The sequence below is a fragment of the Netta rufina genome (genome assembly GCF_964035555.1).
Source record: "Netta rufina genome assembly, chromosome: 2".
Taxonomy (NCBI): Eukaryota; Metazoa; Chordata; class Aves; order Anseriformes; family Anatidae; genus Netta; species Netta rufina.
This window is the reverse complement of record NC_140124.1, coordinates 112,890,786-112,907,813: the sequence shown is the minus strand read 5'-3', so window position 1 is coordinate 112,907,813 and position 17,028 is coordinate 112,890,786. Positions and strand designations below refer to the sequence as shown.

Here is a 17,028-nt window from a genome sequence, read left to right as displayed (position 1 = left end):
GTTTGATTCAAAGTTAAGCAAAATATATGCAGTGACACCAACCTCTTATTAGACGGTCCCCAAACTTGTATTTATTTATTAACTTATTAAAAGTCCATACCTTTGTAAACCTGGAATTAAGTGCATCCATAGCCTGCACTATAACGTTGCTAAAGAATTCTCTCAGTGCATCCAAGCTGCAGTGTGACAAGAGAGTGAGGAGAGAGCGATCCACAAAAGCTTGACGGGTAGTATTTGAAAGATGGTCTTCACGCTGGAACATTTTGTGAACAGTGTCCAGCAGTATCACTTGTTTGTCAGTGCTGCTCCTAAACAAGATAGAAATCTCAAGATGAAAACTCTTTTACCAGACTCCATTTACATTTTAAAACTCCCTATTGATTTTTTATTTTTTTTTTAATCACCTGCGTGCATATCCACTTGGGTACGATCCTACAAGATGGTGGTATATTTTCAAAGGGGTTGTTGAAAGTAATACACCATCAATTTAAGCGCTATTTATTCAGCTGACCACCATGGTTATACAGTGATAGCAAACATAGGTATCACACACAACTACTACCTTCAATTGAATCAAGCCAATTTACAGAATGCTTTACAGAATTTGCCCAGGTACTGCAAGTGCCACCTGGAAATTGGTGCCACTTATTAACACTTCAGAAATATTTCAAAATAAAGACAAAAGTAAAATTTGAATGAAAATAAAATGTTATATTAACTTTTAGAAGGACGACATAATACAAGAAGCACATTTGCTTCAGTAGAAATTCCATGTGAACAAGGGCAAAATGCAATGGACCAAACTCACCTTCTGGAAATTCTTTTGAAACTGGCTTGAAATAGGTCCTCCATGAAATGTCTTTGGTCCCTACAGAGAATTTCTGTCATCAGCTGCAACAGCATTGGACTCTGAGACAACTCTAAGGCATCTAAAAACTGAAAAGAAAGCAATGTATGAAATAAGGAGCCAAACTAGATCAAATTAAGTCCACCTCCTTGTGTAATTTTTCAGTGCCAATAAGAATAAAATACTGAAGATAAACATGTATGCTTGTAATCTGTATCTGTAAATTAAAACTTCTGGATGAAAACAAAATCCAGAAATCAAAAAGTTGATTTCCTTTCCATAGTTTCTAGACACAGTTCAATCAGGCTTCTAATTACATATTCTTTTGTTGAAATTACTAACCTTCTTTGTGCAGTCTACATAGTTATTGTGCTTCAAGGTTCCTTTGGGAAACTCATCCGAACTCATGGGAAAATTGAAAGCTACAAGTTGATCAAGAGCATCCTTAAGGTCATTGAGTTTTTCTCCAGTTAAATTAGTGAAGAATGGAAGAATTATCACTGCTTGGCCCTAAAGTAAAGAAAGTCAGTTTTAAACTAAAAGAAAATTATTTTCTAATTATGAAAGAAGCTGAGGACCACAAAATAATCAGCAGGGGCTATGCTTACTGATTCAAAAGCTCAGTGTACTGATAAAGACATACCATGTAGCTGCTCTTCTGTAAGGTGCTGATTCAGAAAACAATGGTTACTAATGAGAGGGAGTTAAAAGCTAATTAATAGCTCTTGGCTGACATGGGTATGATAAGACTTCATTCTTCTTTTAAACAAGCATCCACTACCACAGAAGTCACTGCTTTTAACGCACAACCTGGCAGCTAGAGCAAAATCCCAAGCTTTATTTCTTTTGAATGCACAGTGAAGTACACAACTGCCTAGTTGAAGGTAGACTGACAGCAGCAATCATGCAGAACTATTTTCTAAGTACAAAATTTTTAGTCTTCAAGACCAAAGCTTATGCTCCAGCATCTTTCATAACTTGCACTTTCAGTATGCAGTACTTTATCTCCCCCTCTTGACCAAGGCATATATAGCAGTTAATCCATTAGTACTGATTGCATGCTTGCAGACATGTATCCTATAGTCATTGCAGACATCTGGAATTTGACATGTAGGAAGTGCCAGTCCTTGCTAAAAGCCCGATTAACTGTCATTTCTACAACTTTAAAGTGTTTATTTGAAACTATTTGCAGCTGATGGTAGATTTTTCCTAAAAATTACATGCCTCTCAGCAGGACAAGGAAAAAAAAAACACCTAAGACAAGAACACATCATCTGTGATGTTGCCTTCACTCTCTGAAGATCAAACATAATGACTTACATTTTATTGTTTAGGAACCTGAAAGGAAGAATAAAAAACCCACGGAAGTGATGCCCATGTTACTGTGCAAACTAAGGTAAAATTTAATTCCAGTAACAGGGGATTTCACCAACCACTAACATTCTGATCTGTAGAGAGCAGGGAAGGTGTCTAAGCGAGCAATTTACCTTAAGATTTAAGCTTAAATTCTGATCAGTAAGTAGACTGGTATAGGTATCAAAAACAGCTGTAAATGCTTCATGATTGGTATTGAAAGAAACTGAAGAGTCTATCTGGAATGATAGAAGTTTAAAATTAAGATTTATTTTTAAACTAGTTAAAGAAATCCTTACATTAACGAACAATAAAAACAACAACACAACCCACACCACATGCTGCAGATTTATGTTTCTAAAAGTATGCTGAATCAACAGAAAATACACACACAGCAATTTGGCTTCAGAAGACCTATCAATAAGAATTCCAGAAATACAAACAAGATCATGTTGCATACTTTCCAGTTCAAAAGATACTAAGCCGTCTCTCAAAAACAAATTTCCTATTTGTCACTTTACTGTCAGCTAATACAGAAATATGATTCTGATGTTGACTAAAACACACCTTTGAAAGAATTCAAGTTGCAAATAATTACATGTATTAAGAAATTACTAATAACTTATATCCTCAATAAGTGATCTGCGTGTGTCTTTGTTTGTGGCTACTTCTACAAGTTCCTATAAAGTCTGGGACAAACAGATAAATTCTGTCTGAAAAATAAAGAGCAAACCCCCCAATGTAACTGAATTTACAGGTCTTGGAAATAAAGATCTTTCTGCAATCTTGTGATTTGGGTAGAACTCCTCTACTATGACTTTGCAGATCCCAACATGAAAGAAGGAATATTATCAGAGGCTGCTCACTTTCAAAGTTTACTGCCTGTACTTGTACCAATTCTTTATTAGGAAAAAAAGGCATCAAGAACATGAATCAAGTTTTTTGTTTGTTTGTTTGTTTTTAAATCTGATAGGGAACAGAAGGAGTAAAGTCCAGTAATTTCCGCCTATCCAAATATGTTTTGTACTTTGATATTATCCAGCTTTTTCTCTCCCAAACATAAAATGTCTGTATTAAAAAGAAAACAACCCAAACCCCATTCCCTTAAAGTAAGATACTTTCCTACAGAATAAGGAAAGGTGTGTTATAAAATAATGCATACCTGGAGAACTTTTGCCAGCAGGGTCAAGACTGCCATTTTGCTCTCAGGAGTAGAGCCTTTGGCCCACCAGCTGTCAAGTCTCTTCCAGTTTCTTAGTACAGCTGTGACCAGTTTCACTCCTTGCTGCTTGCGTATGGTACGCTCCCTGAAACTCTGATCTAACATGCCATTCAAAATGCTACCAACCTGAAAGGAGAAACAACAGATTTTAAAAATAATAATAATTAAAAAAAACAAACAAACTACTTTTTGAAAAGACTTCTACCCAATTTACTTCTGTTTCACTCTGAGTACAAGGCAGCAATTTCTTCCCATACCTTTTGAGTGAATATGGAGAAATAAATAACCAAGAGTAACAATGAATACCAGTATTTGAAAATATTGATATGGAATTCAGAAATAGGAGAGTACAGAACTTATTTGAATAAATTTTGAAGAGAGAAATAAAATATGCCAAACAAGATATGAACTATATTTCAATCTCTTTTCTTCACAGTTTAAGGAAGATGTGACTAACACTAGTAATCACAGACTTTCAAGACTAAATTCTGAGTTCTCTCTGATAGTTAGCAATCACCTAATAAACTGGATTTTTTTTTTTTAACAGCCTTGTGATTTCACAGGACTTGGATGTGTAGGGTAAAAAGAAAAACACCTTATTTTCTTCTTCCCATACTTTAAAACAACCACGTAAAACTAAAGAAGAAATGTCTTAGCAAATCACCATAGTGAGTTTTTATCTTACCATAATACATCTCCCTACATCAAACCAAATGATTCTGGTATCATAAAATATGCCCCTCATGTTCTAAAACAATGCTTGGAAGAAACACTTTTAAGCATAACATCTTGAATTAAAAAAAAAAAAAAAAAAAAAAAAAAAGTAAATATGTAAGGGATGACCTGCCTTTCTGAGCATCTTTTTAAACAAAAGGGAAAGAAGACTTCATCTTTCTTTTTGACCCTTCTGCTTTTCAGCAGCACTGAAAGAAGGCTTCCCAATTATAACATGCCTCGTACATGGACTTGAAGGAGAGCTCTATATTAAGTAGTGTGGACCCTCAGGAGAAAATCCGTTGAAAAAAACAAACAGTGCTGAGACTGAGTACTTGACACCTATGTTGTATTCATCTCGGGTCATGGGTGTTTGTTTGTATGCTTGTTTCTTTTTAATACTTTCATCTAGCTCTACTCGAGCCCTGTGGACTGAATGCCCACTACCACTTCAAGTTAATTTTCCAGTTTAATTTTATCTAAAATGAATCCAGTCCTCATGTTCTAGAACCACTACACAATGAAAAAAAAATACAAAAAAATATCAAAGCATGGTTAAATGAGTAATTGTTCCCATGAGTAAATGGGAACAATTAGACTTGCTTTAAAGGGATGTTCTTCATCCAGAGGACTATACAAAAAAAATCCTGAAATTCATAGATTTCAGGGTAGGAAGTGGGTAAACACTTCTCCACTCAGTTTGAAATGAGATGATGCACAGCCTGTCTATCAATGCCACATTTTCCAACTGCAACCAAACACACTTTTGTTCCACTGCACACAGTTACATCCATCTGTAACAAGAGTGTTACTTCTACTGTTTCCATTTGATTTTGTCCTTTTGAAGACATTAATACCATTTGGGGATTGCTGGCAGATGATTCCATAAGCTGGAGTATGATCACATCCAGGTGTTTTAGCAGCTGTTGATTGATAGTATCCGAGAATAGGCTGTAGAAATACTGTCCATGAGAGAAATTGATCAGGTTGCTCTGCAATGCTCCTGATAATGGCACAGATAACACCACCGTGTTCAGCAGCAGGCTTAGTAGCTCCTCACACTGTTAAAATTAAGGTATAGAGACAGAGTTATCTCAAGCACATTAAATTACACCAATTTCCTGGGAAGACTGTTTTTTTAAAGCTTCAATCCCAAACTGATTTATGTTATCAGAAAGCACAAGAATGAAACAAACTGAATACTGAAATGCTTGTTACCTAAAATTTCCCCTTGTCCCCCAATTAAGCCAGAGAATGCTTACAGTTTCTCTGCAAGGGTATGAATAAAACATCATCCTCTTTCACTCAAAATAAAGGTTCTGTTTGTCCTACAGAATAGCTCCTGAAAATAGGAAAGCCAAGGATTAAGTAGTCAAACTGGAGAACGATATCCTACCTGGTCATCAATAGCAAAGGACAGCTGCAGAAGTCTGTCAGCTAGTCGCTTACTGCTGATGTCTAATGATGGAAGAGATATCCTTTGACCCCCAGGTGCAATGCCTTTATAAACAACTGAAAGAAGCTTGGAGCCAATGGAGGAATGAGGTCTTTCATCCTACAGAAACAAAGAAGTGACAATGAAGTGACACCTTTATAATTGAATAGCAAGATTTTTAAATCAGACTAACCCTGTTGTGCACAAGGTTCAGAACAAACTATTTTTGAAACATTTTCTGATCCTCTCCTGTATTTCTTTTTAAGATAACAGAACTACTACAAGAATAAAATGGACGGCTGAATGGCTCAATGAGAATGGGTAGGTTGTAAAAGGTAAACCATGCAGTTCCTGAAATATCACTGCCCTATAATCTCAGCTCTAGCTTTTGTTTAGACAGAGGATGGATGGTGAGTACCCCACAGAAATGAAATATTTTGCTACTTGCTAAATGTAGCCTTGCTCACCATTTGACATATTCCTTCAATCCTTGTGGCTGTTCCATGACCTGTTTTCCTTTAATTACCCAAAATAAAACAGAGATTGCCTGTAATTAGAAATTTAGTAGAAAGAGTTCTTTTGAGTAACGTACCCATGTACGTGTATATATATTTATTTTTAAAATGTATTCCTTTTTAAGTTTTCCCTCATCGCTTTGAATGTCCTTTGTTTAAAAAAAGGTTTAAAAATGCCTCCTTTAAGTGATTAATGATTTCTGATTTTTTGAGCTTTCTGTCTTGTGAAGCTCAATAGAGGGGAAAATTTGGGTTAGATTCTTGTCACCTGCGGGCCCTAGAAATTGAAGAAAGACAGGCGTAACTATTAAGATTGTTTAAACCTCAATATTATGCTACCCAGCTTTGTAGAACAAGCATGAAACATTTATTTCTGGTCCCATTCAACACCAGCTTTTTAATTTCTGGAAATGCAATTACCTGATCGTAAAGAACAGAATGAAGCAGGCCAGACTTCTGGAGTTGCTTGCAGGCAGAAAGAAGAGCACTAAACCTAACTTGATCAAAACGTGCATCTGAATTAAACAGATCAACAGAACAGAGGTCCTCAAAACTAATGAGAAAAGAGAATAAAAAACGTTACATTGGTGGGGAGCTCCATTTGTAACCATACAAGTTATTTTCCATTTCTCATTTTGTCTGTTCCGCATAACATACTTATTAGAAAGTCCCTACTTACCTCTGTGGTGTGATTCTTTTTTTTAAGCACACTTTCAAAGATTCCTTATAGGGAGATTTCATCAAAGCTTTCAAGAGTCTTACTGAGATATCTGGGAGATTTTTCATGACTTGTACATCAGCTGTATTAAAGCCTATATGCGATGGATCACACACTGTCATCACCAGAAGCTCTACAAAGCTTTCATTAAGCAATTCCTTCTCAAGTAGCTAGAAAAAAAAAGTCATTAGAAGAAATCTTTATTTCAAAATCCCTTTATTTCAAAATCCTTTTATTTTATTCATTACTTACCATTACTCCTTATGTTTAAAGGAAACAAAAGATGGAACAGTAACTGTTCTTATGAAATTGCATTACCTTTCCCTGTGAAACATCTGACTTTCAATGGATTGTGCCAATACACAAAATTTGCATACATATAAATATAAATATATATATATATAGGATGTATGCTATCAAATTGCACTTCAGATCTTTTATGTCCACATAGGCTTGTTTTAGTCTTGTCTTAATTATACATCGATACTTGAACTGTACAGCCCTGTGCACACTACTAAATATCTACTTAAAACAAGAGACAATCTCAGAACTAAACCTGCAGGATGTATTTCATAAAAGAATCACATGTATTGCAATTGTATATCTTTAATTATTGTTTGCATTACATCAAGGCTAGGTAAAGATTTGAGAAACCTGAACATTTTTTCTGAATTCAAGAAATCGCCACAATCTGAGTTTTTGCTTTTTAAGCAACTATCATCTTCACACATTTAAGACAATCAGGCATCCTGCAAGAAATACTCTGTGCAAGTACTCCATGCAGAATGACAAATCTCATGGTCAATATCCTTCCTAGAAAAGATTAATTCCTCTGTTTAAAACTGTATTAACCTGTAAAATTCAACTGCACATTTTTTTTTTCTTACATGCAAAGATTGTAACAGTTGATGATGCTTAGCCATCAATTCGAATTAAAGCATCACTAATAATGATGTTCTCCAGCAAAACAACCTCACAATAAAAAAACAAACAAACAACAACAACAAAATAACACACCACAAAACAAACAACCTGCAACAGAATCTTTAACTACATCTAAAATTCGCATTTTTACTCACTATGTATTTCAGTGCCTACCTCCCAGAAATCCTGCTGGCATGTTTCCAGGATCAGGGTTACAAACTTCATGATTCGGACTATAATTGTACACTTGCTGTAATTATACATTTCTCTCTCCTGTGGACTGAACACGTTGCCTTTTGATCTGCTATCAAAGCACTGCTCTGTTGCGTGGATATCATGCAAAGCAATAGTTTCAAGGAAGAATTGCACGGCTTTCAAGAATGAGGATCTTACACCTTTCTTCTTTATACCTAAGAAGAATCATAATAAGTTGAAACAAGACAGCAGCTCACAACTTTCAAATACGTTGTTTTGTGTTTGGAAGAAAACAGCTGTGTTGAAGTGACAAACAGAAAACTACCACATCTCACAACAGCATTTTCTGATAGTCCTACGTCAGTTCCAAATGTTAAAAATATGGGCAGTGAAGGATAGCTTTCTAATTACTGATCATTATAAACATGTAATTACCAACGATGATTTTAAGCACATTTATTAATAAGGATTAAAACATTAAATCCATAGTTATGAATAATATGTCTCTACACTACCTGCATCCAATAAAAATCTTACAACATTGCTTCAAATGAAGACAGAGATGACACTGACAGGCAGACTACCTACTACATGCACAAAACTTCATACATGAAGTAACAATGCAACTGTACTGTTAGCGATAAAATGCATTTTGTTTAGTCCTGCATGAATAATTAAAAGAAAGCTGAGACCCCATGTTTACACATGATCAAGACTCAAATGCAAGGCTGTTAAAATTGAAACATCAGAGATTGAAGAAAGACAGCACATAGAGGGCCTTAAAGTGAAAAGGAGACTTCTATTACTTTCTCATAGCTCCCTCCAGACATCAATAAAGAGCAAGTAAACAGCCCTGGAAGGACTTCTTTAAAAAAAAAAAAAATAAATTCTGTAGCACTCCTCAGCAGAGGGAAGTTAGCTGTACAGCATATTTTTTTAAGATGAGACTGAGTAAAACAAATTACTGGTGCATGGTTTAATGGTATATTTCTGGGACCAAAAGGAAACATTTTAAGATACAGTATTGACAACGTACTTCTCATCAAAAAACGTCCATCACTAAATACTGTCACAGAAATCTTCGGGAGAGCTTTTAAGACTCATTAACTCTACATTAAGGAGAAAAGCTTCAAGCCCAAGGTAGGAACTCCTCTTGGAGGTGGTTTCTGTAACACTCACCCAGAATCTCATGAGGTTTTATCATTTGCAGCTCAAAGAATGTATTGTAGCAGTCCAGTGCTGCTAAGAACATATCCATCCACCGCATGACAGTCTGTAAACTAAAGGGCTCCTGCATACAACGGAGAGTTGGCTGAGACAGAATCCCAGATGGACTTTTGGCATCACTGCCACCTCCTTCAAATTTGTTAATAAGGAAGGACACATCTTGTTTTTTTAAAACATCAGCTAGCCAAGAAGAAGGAGAATTGTTCCCTGATAGGAATAAAAACACAGATTTAACTTATATAGGAGAAACACATTTCAAGCTGGCAAGAAGTTAGAGGCAAATGGGCCATCATGCCCAAATTTTGTGTTTTAAGCCAAATGTTCTAGTAGAGAAGGTATTGATCATACTGCTTAAGTTACCCACAAAGAAGAGGCCAATTTGTGAGCCACTTCCACTTGTTCCCAGTCAGCAAATAATTGCTTTCATAGTTGGATGCAACTGCAGTTCTGGGCCTAGAAGTTCTCCTTCCTGACCAGAAGGATGTCTGCAATAAAAACTTTTTCCATATCCACAATCCCATCCCAAGCCCTGAAGTTCTCACAGTATTTGATTTCCAACATTAGCAACTACTCAGTTCCTATTTAATAGCAGTGACTGAAGAGGCACTTACGTCAAAACTATTTTTTCTAATAATTAACACATCACACATAAAAGGTATAGGGAAGGAATTTAGAAAGCAAAGAATAATATATTGTAACTTACAGTACCTGGTAACAAAGGAACAAATTCATAGAACAGCTCCATGGCTTTATGTCTGCACTCTGTCTGAGGTCGCCCACACTGCACCAAGAGCCACATGACAATGTCCTCAAGGCACACAGACTTAGAGGCTGGAAATCCTCTGCACAAAAACAATAGGGATTAACAAACCTCGTCGTATCTAGCAAGAAGTCAAAGTCTTCCAGTTTAAAAAACATCATTTCATGAAAATCATGAACATTGTTTTATCTATCTAACCCAAATCCATTTGCACTACAAGTAAGAGGTCTTCCACAAGCATGGCTTGTACTGCTTTCCCTTTTCCTCACTCTGCTTTGGAAACCCAGAGCATAGCCTTTGTGGCAACAGTTTAGAAAGCTGTTTAGATCTTTTAGATCAGTTTAGATCTTTTTTCTTCTCTTTGTAACACTCAGAGACAGATTAAGGCTTAAATAAGCCTGCATAGTATTTCCTCTCCCTAATTATCTGGTCTCCTAGCTTACTGCATACCAAGCAGTGAGCTAACTCTCAGACTCCACTTGCCAGTTTCTTTAACACACAGGATAGTCTGGGTCAAGAGGAACCTAAGGATGTTTCTAGTCTAGCGTCCTGCTCAAAGGAGGGTGAGCTATGTGATCAGAACAGGTGGCTCGGAGCATCCAGCCTGATACTGAATCTACTCTTGTTTTTACCATTATGCCTCTTTATTTGCTGATCATCCTATTGCAGCTAGTCCTACTTCGGCTACTATTTAAAGCAATAATAAAAGACTTGAGAGAAGTTTCTTCCAAGTGCTTTCCAACTCCAGCACTAACATTATTACGAACACAGCTGTGAGGGAAACATACTTTTCTTTTCCTCACAACCCCACACAATTAAGGCAAGTGCTCTGTTCTGACCTCACCACACAGGAATAAAGAATGACCATTATGAAGCTCTACTACCACATCCAGCATTTCCCACCTGTGGTTCAACAGGTGTTATGAGGGAAACAAAGAATGGTTCAACAGACATTATTAGGGAAAGAAAGAACTTTTCCTGATGCTTTGGGAACACGCATCCACTAGCAACAGTCACAGGAGGAATTTCCTTTTCAGAATCTAAAGTGTTTAATGGAACTACATACATTGTTAAATATAACATAATATTTAAAAAGCAAAAGAATGGCAAGTTGCTGACCGTGGTACTCGCCGCTTTCCTTCCTTGTTCAGAGAAGGCGCTTTATGCATAATTATGCGCTTCAGGTGATGAATAGTATCACAGCACTGTTGAGCAGTACCTGCCAGAAAGAGAGAACAGGCATCTATACATAAATACTAGTAACTTGGTTAAGGTGAGGTATTGTTGCTACAGAAATGGTGCAAAAGACTGACACATATCACCTCCACCATTCTGTGCTTCTATGGTATGTTTTTCAAGGTTGCAGAACAAGACCATCAAACAGCAGAGAGGTCAACAAGGCCTGACCCAATAGCAAGGCCTCTGCTACAAAAATGTATATGCTTTTTTTGTGCTCATGCTTAGAGAAACAGTAAACTTTTCCCATACAAGTATCTCTTTTGAAGCTACCTCTATGATATCCCAAATCGCCTCTCTGAAAGAAATAAAGCCTCAGAACGTCAGATTTTGGCTTTCTGTTCTAATTATTAATTGATGAAAATCAGAGTGTATGAGGAATAAAAAAACAAGACAACAAAAAACAAACAACCTAAAACCGACAAAAATAAAAAATAATACTCCCATTGTTGCAAAATTATGCCCATTTACTTTTCCTGAAGTTACAGACTAATGGTTTGGTTTGTTTATCTATTAATTCAATTGGATGGCTTTCATTTTCATCCTGCAGTTAGTTATAGCTCACCTAATGATTTCTCATCTGTATGAGATAAGGCCAGACTTTCCAGAAATACAACCAATGCTTCAAATACAAACTGCTCCACCAGAGAGTTTTCTTCCCTTTAATATCAGAAATAAATGTGATGAGAAACATGAGTAGAAGAAGCACAAAGTGTGAAATTCTAATTAAAAAAAACAAATTAAAATACTGCAGAAATGAACTGTGTAATACTTTTGTACAAAAGAAATACACCTAAACAACTCCAAAAAGAATAGCAATGAAAGTTTGTTGAGTACTTTTAAAAAACATAACTCCCCATAAAGTTGTGATAGCAATTTAAACTTCCATGTTGTTCCCTTGTAGAAAGCCAAACAACACAATTATAATTAAATTACATCAATGAATGATCCGAATAACACAATTTTACAGCTATTACATATAACAGAATGAGTGCCAATAGGTGACTGTTCAAGTCCTACACTCAATTCTTTTCATCTTCTTGAACTTTTTAGTCTAAGTTGGTTACTGTTCCAAGCTCTGTTTGCTCACCTAAATTCTCTGTAAATGCTGTTAAAAGCAAGTGCTGCACCTAGCCTCTTGAAAGCACTGGGATGAAGAGCAAGACTATACAATCGTTTAAAAAGAGACTTGGTGTTTGCTGGGCTTCTCTCCTGCTGTCTCGGTGTTGTCTGCTTAATAGACCATTTCAAAAACTCTCGTACACACTGACCACAGAAATCTCTCAAAGTGCTGTCAACTGGATCCACTATGCCACCCTGAAATAATGCAAGATAATCTTATTACAAGAATGAAAAAATAAAACAAAACAAAACATTGTCTCAGTGCATCGTTATAAACAACACTGGTAGCAACTCTAAATTAAAAAATATATTCAGTTTCCCCAGTTTCCCAGAAATAATAAAGCTTCAGAACTAGTACTGTCCAGGGGAAGGACAGTATTTCCAGCCTTCACAGCACTGGATTAAGCCTCAAAGACCTAGGTTTCTATTTCCATCTGAGCTGGTAACCAGTTTAGAAGCCTTGACTAAGTCATTTCATTTTCTGATAAACCAGTCTTTCTGCTTTACAAGTGGTGTGACAATAATGACTTTTCTTTACAAGAAGTACTGTGAAATCTCCTGACATGACTTCAGCTTTTAAGACAGTGTTAAGTTGAAAGCTTTTGCACCTCATGAAAGCAAGGAAGCTTAAAAGAAGATTAAACATGCATCAAAAGTGACTTTCATTCAGAGTTGGGGGAAAAAGGTCTTTTAGTAGTTACTTGCACACAATGATGATAAAAGAGTGTTTCATTATTCTTACAAAGACTATGAAGACATGAACTGCGTATCAGGGATGCCAAAGAAATAGGAACACTAACTGGTCATAAAATTGATAAACTGGTGTCCTTTATTCAGAGAAATAAGGAGCTATTCTATCGGTTTGTGTGCTTCTGCTTATTTCAGTAGTAGAATGATGCTAGTTAAAACCAAAGTCAGATGGCACAGAAAACTGAAAAAGACGACTTAGGACCTACCAGGATAGCTTCCAGGAATGCCACTGTATCTTGACTCTCAAATTTTTTGTTGTTGGTGAACCAGTGAATAAGTTGCATGACTAAAGGCTCATACAACTGTCTTGTTACCTGAAAAAAGTAATCCTGGAAATGTAGTTGGCTTTAAAGATATTTCTATGCTATTTAAAACATGCAAGAATAAGAGACAATACTTCTTTGAAAAAGGGTCTGTAAAATTAACAATTGCTTTCATATTACATTCTCACATAAGGATTTATATATATATGGACAATTTGTCTTCAACTAGTCTCAAAAGATCTACAAGCTTACTTTCAGTAAGATATTCTAAGTATTCTGAGGCTGACAAAGAACACTGCATGCCACTGACTGACATGCTAATATATAGCCAGGGAAACAGGGAAGTTTGAGCAATTTTTCAATCAAAATACAGATTAAAAATTATCTTTACCCTATACATTATTCTAATTTGATCAATTTCAACATTTCTACTTCTAAGTTAACCTGATCAAATCCTGTTATTCTACAACATGAAGAATCATTAAATATATATGCATACATGCATGTTTGTAATACAGTATCACATGTCTGTGTGCATTGGTTTGGACCAATCCAGCCATTATTCAGGGTTATTATTTATGCTTTATGTTCAGCCATATGCCAGCAAAAAAGGTTTCACTTAAATTGATTACAGTTTCCTGTGTATTTTAACCGGAACACTTTTGTCTAAAAATCAAATCTAGTTGCCAGGGTCCCAAACAGCTATCTGAAAAGGCACGATATCCATAATTTCAGGGGAGCTGAACCCATGTGCCATCGAGATTTCTATCCTGTTTTGTGTAAAGGAAGAGAAATAAGTTCATCTGTTTGAATTAAATATATCCTCCTCAGCTATCAATGAGGAAGCTACAATCTCTCTCCCAAATGCTCTTCTTATCGATTGAAGCTTTGCACTCATTCCATACTGAATGAATCAATTTCTGCTCAAATCAACTTATCAGAAAAAAAGAAAAATACAAAAAATAAAATACAGAACTAAAGAACAATTATTACTACTAACTCTTTAAGTGAATATTGAAACTTTAAACACTCCCATATTTGTACACTCCTGTGAGTTACTTGTGTTACTCCGGACTGCACTCCACTACTGATGTCTTTGAAAAGGCTTCTACTCCCCTATCCCCGCACCCCCCCCCCAAGCCTGAAAAGCTATCCCTAAAACAGAATTTCAGCTTCCAAAATGTATTACAATTGAAATAACGGCAACATGTCGGATAACTGCTGGCAGAATAACTTCAAAATAAAATTGTAAGTTTATTTCAATGCATAGAGGTATTCTAAGCAAGCTAAAATACTTAGAAGCGATTCTGTTTACCTGGTCTACATCACAAGCAAGACGAAGCAGTACTGGAAATAATCGTTTATATAACAGATACATGGGTGGGGGACCTTCACGTCTTTCTGGCATCTGAGATGATTTCCCCAGCATATATGCAACTATGCTATGTAGCAGTTCACATGCTGCAACCTGAAATTCCAAAACCCCGTTAGTTATACATTCATTACTTCCATAGCGAAGACAAAGTTGTGGGCAAGAGAGAACAAAAAAAGGGTATACTTGAGAAATCAATTCAATCTATGCAAAATCACCAGTTCAGGAAGAGATTGTATCCAAGTAAATAATCTACATACTTTCTACCTGGCCTTTCTCCTTATGTTTTAGTGTCTATCAAATGCAGTCACTTTTCAACAGAAGAAAACGCATCACTGGATAAGTCACCATCACTGTGTGTTCAGGGATACCTCCATCCCAGAACGTTTGGATATCAATAGCCCAATTGAGCAAAGCAAATATTTGCTGGAATATACATTACAGAGAATGAAAATATTTGCTAAGTGCTCTGCTGGACTGAGCCCACAAGCTCATAGGCTAGGCATGAGGAGGACATCAAACAACACTGAAGATCAACTAGCTTAAAATTTAAATTTTTATCATAAGTCTAACTCAAAAAGGCACACTGCTGTCTGACAGAGCTAATAGCAACATTTGCTCTTTGGTTTTTAAACTCTCAGTAACACCACAATGAAATAACATGGAAGAAGTACGTTTATAATTAATTTAAAATTTATATAATTAATTTATATAACAAATATTTATATATCATATATTATATAAATATTTATATACATTAATTATATTTTAAATTTATATTTAAAACTTCAAATATTTATATAATTATTTATATAATTAATTTATATAATTAATTAAAACAGGCCTTTTTGAATAAAGAAGACATTATTATACACAATATCTATTAGCTAGCATAAACAAAAATGCAAAAAAATCATCAATACTTTTGTTTGTCTGTCACTTGCAGAAACAGCCAGGTCAGTCACACGAGGCAGAAATAAATCCAAGTAGATGACAGGCTTCATATCTGCAAACGGTACAGCAAAGCTCAGGTGTCTCTCGGTGTCCCAGGATACACATTTCTTCATCATCTCTTCTGCTGAAGTAGCTAATGCATTTGAAAAAAATAAATTAAAACAACAACAAAAAAGCTTTTTGTAATATACACAGAACAAGTACTTCTGTAGCTCAGTCAAAAAAAAATCTATAGCCTTCCACTGAACATCAAGGCTTTATAAAGTACTGGATGCTACAACTACCAGAAGTATGTTAGGCCAGTTTTACTTGTACATCCAAACAGATTTTAGCCACCATATGAAAAAAATAATTGCAACCAACATTTCAGCAGATAGCTGCAGCAGCCTTCAGTTTCAATACAGTTAAGTTTGGAGACAATTATAAACTTGTAAGACATGGAACCACACTTGATTTAAAATACTTATTTAAAATATCCAATACATTACTTGTCTACTGTAACTAACAATTCTTGAAAATCAGATCCAACATATAGATTCCTACAGTTGCACAAGGAATGACTACATGTATGGCTACATTCTCCAAAGTCTATACCTTTAGAGAAAACTGCTATACCTCCTTCTCTCCCTCTATTTCCACACTTGTTAATTTGGTCAAAGTCTGATTATATTTTGTATTTAACTTCAGGTAATAATGTTAGTCTCTCACAATATTTCCAAATTAGCAAAAGAAAGACTTGGCAAAAAGAAAATTGTTTATAAAAGCAGAAAAAAACACAAATGTAAGCATTAAAAGAAAAGGAGAAAAACTTTTATACAACTAGATTAACACTGTTCTCCTGAACTCTGAAACTGAATAAAAGCAGCTGTTTAAAAGAGTAAAAACTAGCTTTCCTTGAAAGGCTTGAGCATTCTCATGAAGCGGTGTTGAGATAGCAGAGACACATACATATTTTTAGGTCACACACCTGTAATTAAATTGTGGTTGATCTGTCCTCCCAAAGATCCAAGAAGGCGTACCACTCTAGTCCTTACTGCTTCCAAGGAAGGATTGTCATCCTGAAAAATTCCGCAGATTAATATTAGTGAAGGAAGAGTTACTTCTAAATATAGCTAACATGGTTGATATAGTGAATGGAGGATTTATGGCATTTATTAGCATACTGATGAAGAAGGAACAGTGAAGAACCCGTGACATTGTTTCCCCAGAGAGGGGAACAGCATCAAACAGTAAAACAATTTTGGTTCAGTAAGCAGAATGAACACTGGAAAGCAATTTCATCACATTCTGTGGTCTTTCAGTTACCACTTAAGTAAAGGCTAAATTTTTATCAGCACAGATAACACACACCTACAGAATGAAGTAATAATCTAAAAAGTGGAAAGAAATCTGAAGTAAAATTTTTTCTTTCATTTACTTTA

At 35.7% G+C, this 17,028-nt stretch overlaps 1 protein-coding gene across 1 annotated transcript in view; it reads right to left on the bottom strand.

Annotated features, from left to right (window-relative positions):
• Positions 1–17,028, bottom strand: part of PRKDC (protein kinase, DNA-activated, catalytic subunit) — a gene marked incomplete at its 5' end in the record, with an annotated part of 79,328 nt that overhangs the window by 46,792 nt on the left and 15,508 nt on the right. The window contains 19 exons of the mRNA XM_084281664.1: positions 101–308; positions 809–936; positions 1,190–1,357; positions 2,335–2,439; positions 3,363–3,548; positions 4,994–5,197; positions 5,533–5,691; positions 6,507–6,639; positions 6,766–6,974; positions 7,903–8,138; positions 9,103–9,357; positions 9,859–9,992; positions 11,030–11,129; positions 11,712–11,806; positions 12,237–12,463; positions 13,225–13,332; positions 14,597–14,749; positions 15,577–15,740; positions 16,575–16,665. Coding sequence (XP_084137790.1) covers positions 101–308; positions 809–936; positions 1,190–1,357; positions 2,335–2,439; positions 3,363–3,548; positions 4,994–5,197; positions 5,533–5,691; positions 6,507–6,639; positions 6,766–6,974; positions 7,903–8,138; positions 9,103–9,357; positions 9,859–9,992; positions 11,030–11,129; positions 11,712–11,806; positions 12,237–12,463; positions 13,225–13,332; positions 14,597–14,749; positions 15,577–15,740; positions 16,575–16,665 — 3,063 coding nt within the window. The remainder of the gene's footprint in view (positions 1–100; positions 309–808; positions 937–1,189; positions 1,358–2,334; positions 2,440–3,362; positions 3,549–4,993; positions 5,198–5,532; positions 5,692–6,506; positions 6,640–6,765; positions 6,975–7,902; positions 8,139–9,102; positions 9,358–9,858; positions 9,993–11,029; positions 11,130–11,711; positions 11,807–12,236; positions 12,464–13,224; positions 13,333–14,596; positions 14,750–15,576; positions 15,741–16,574; positions 16,666–17,028) is intronic.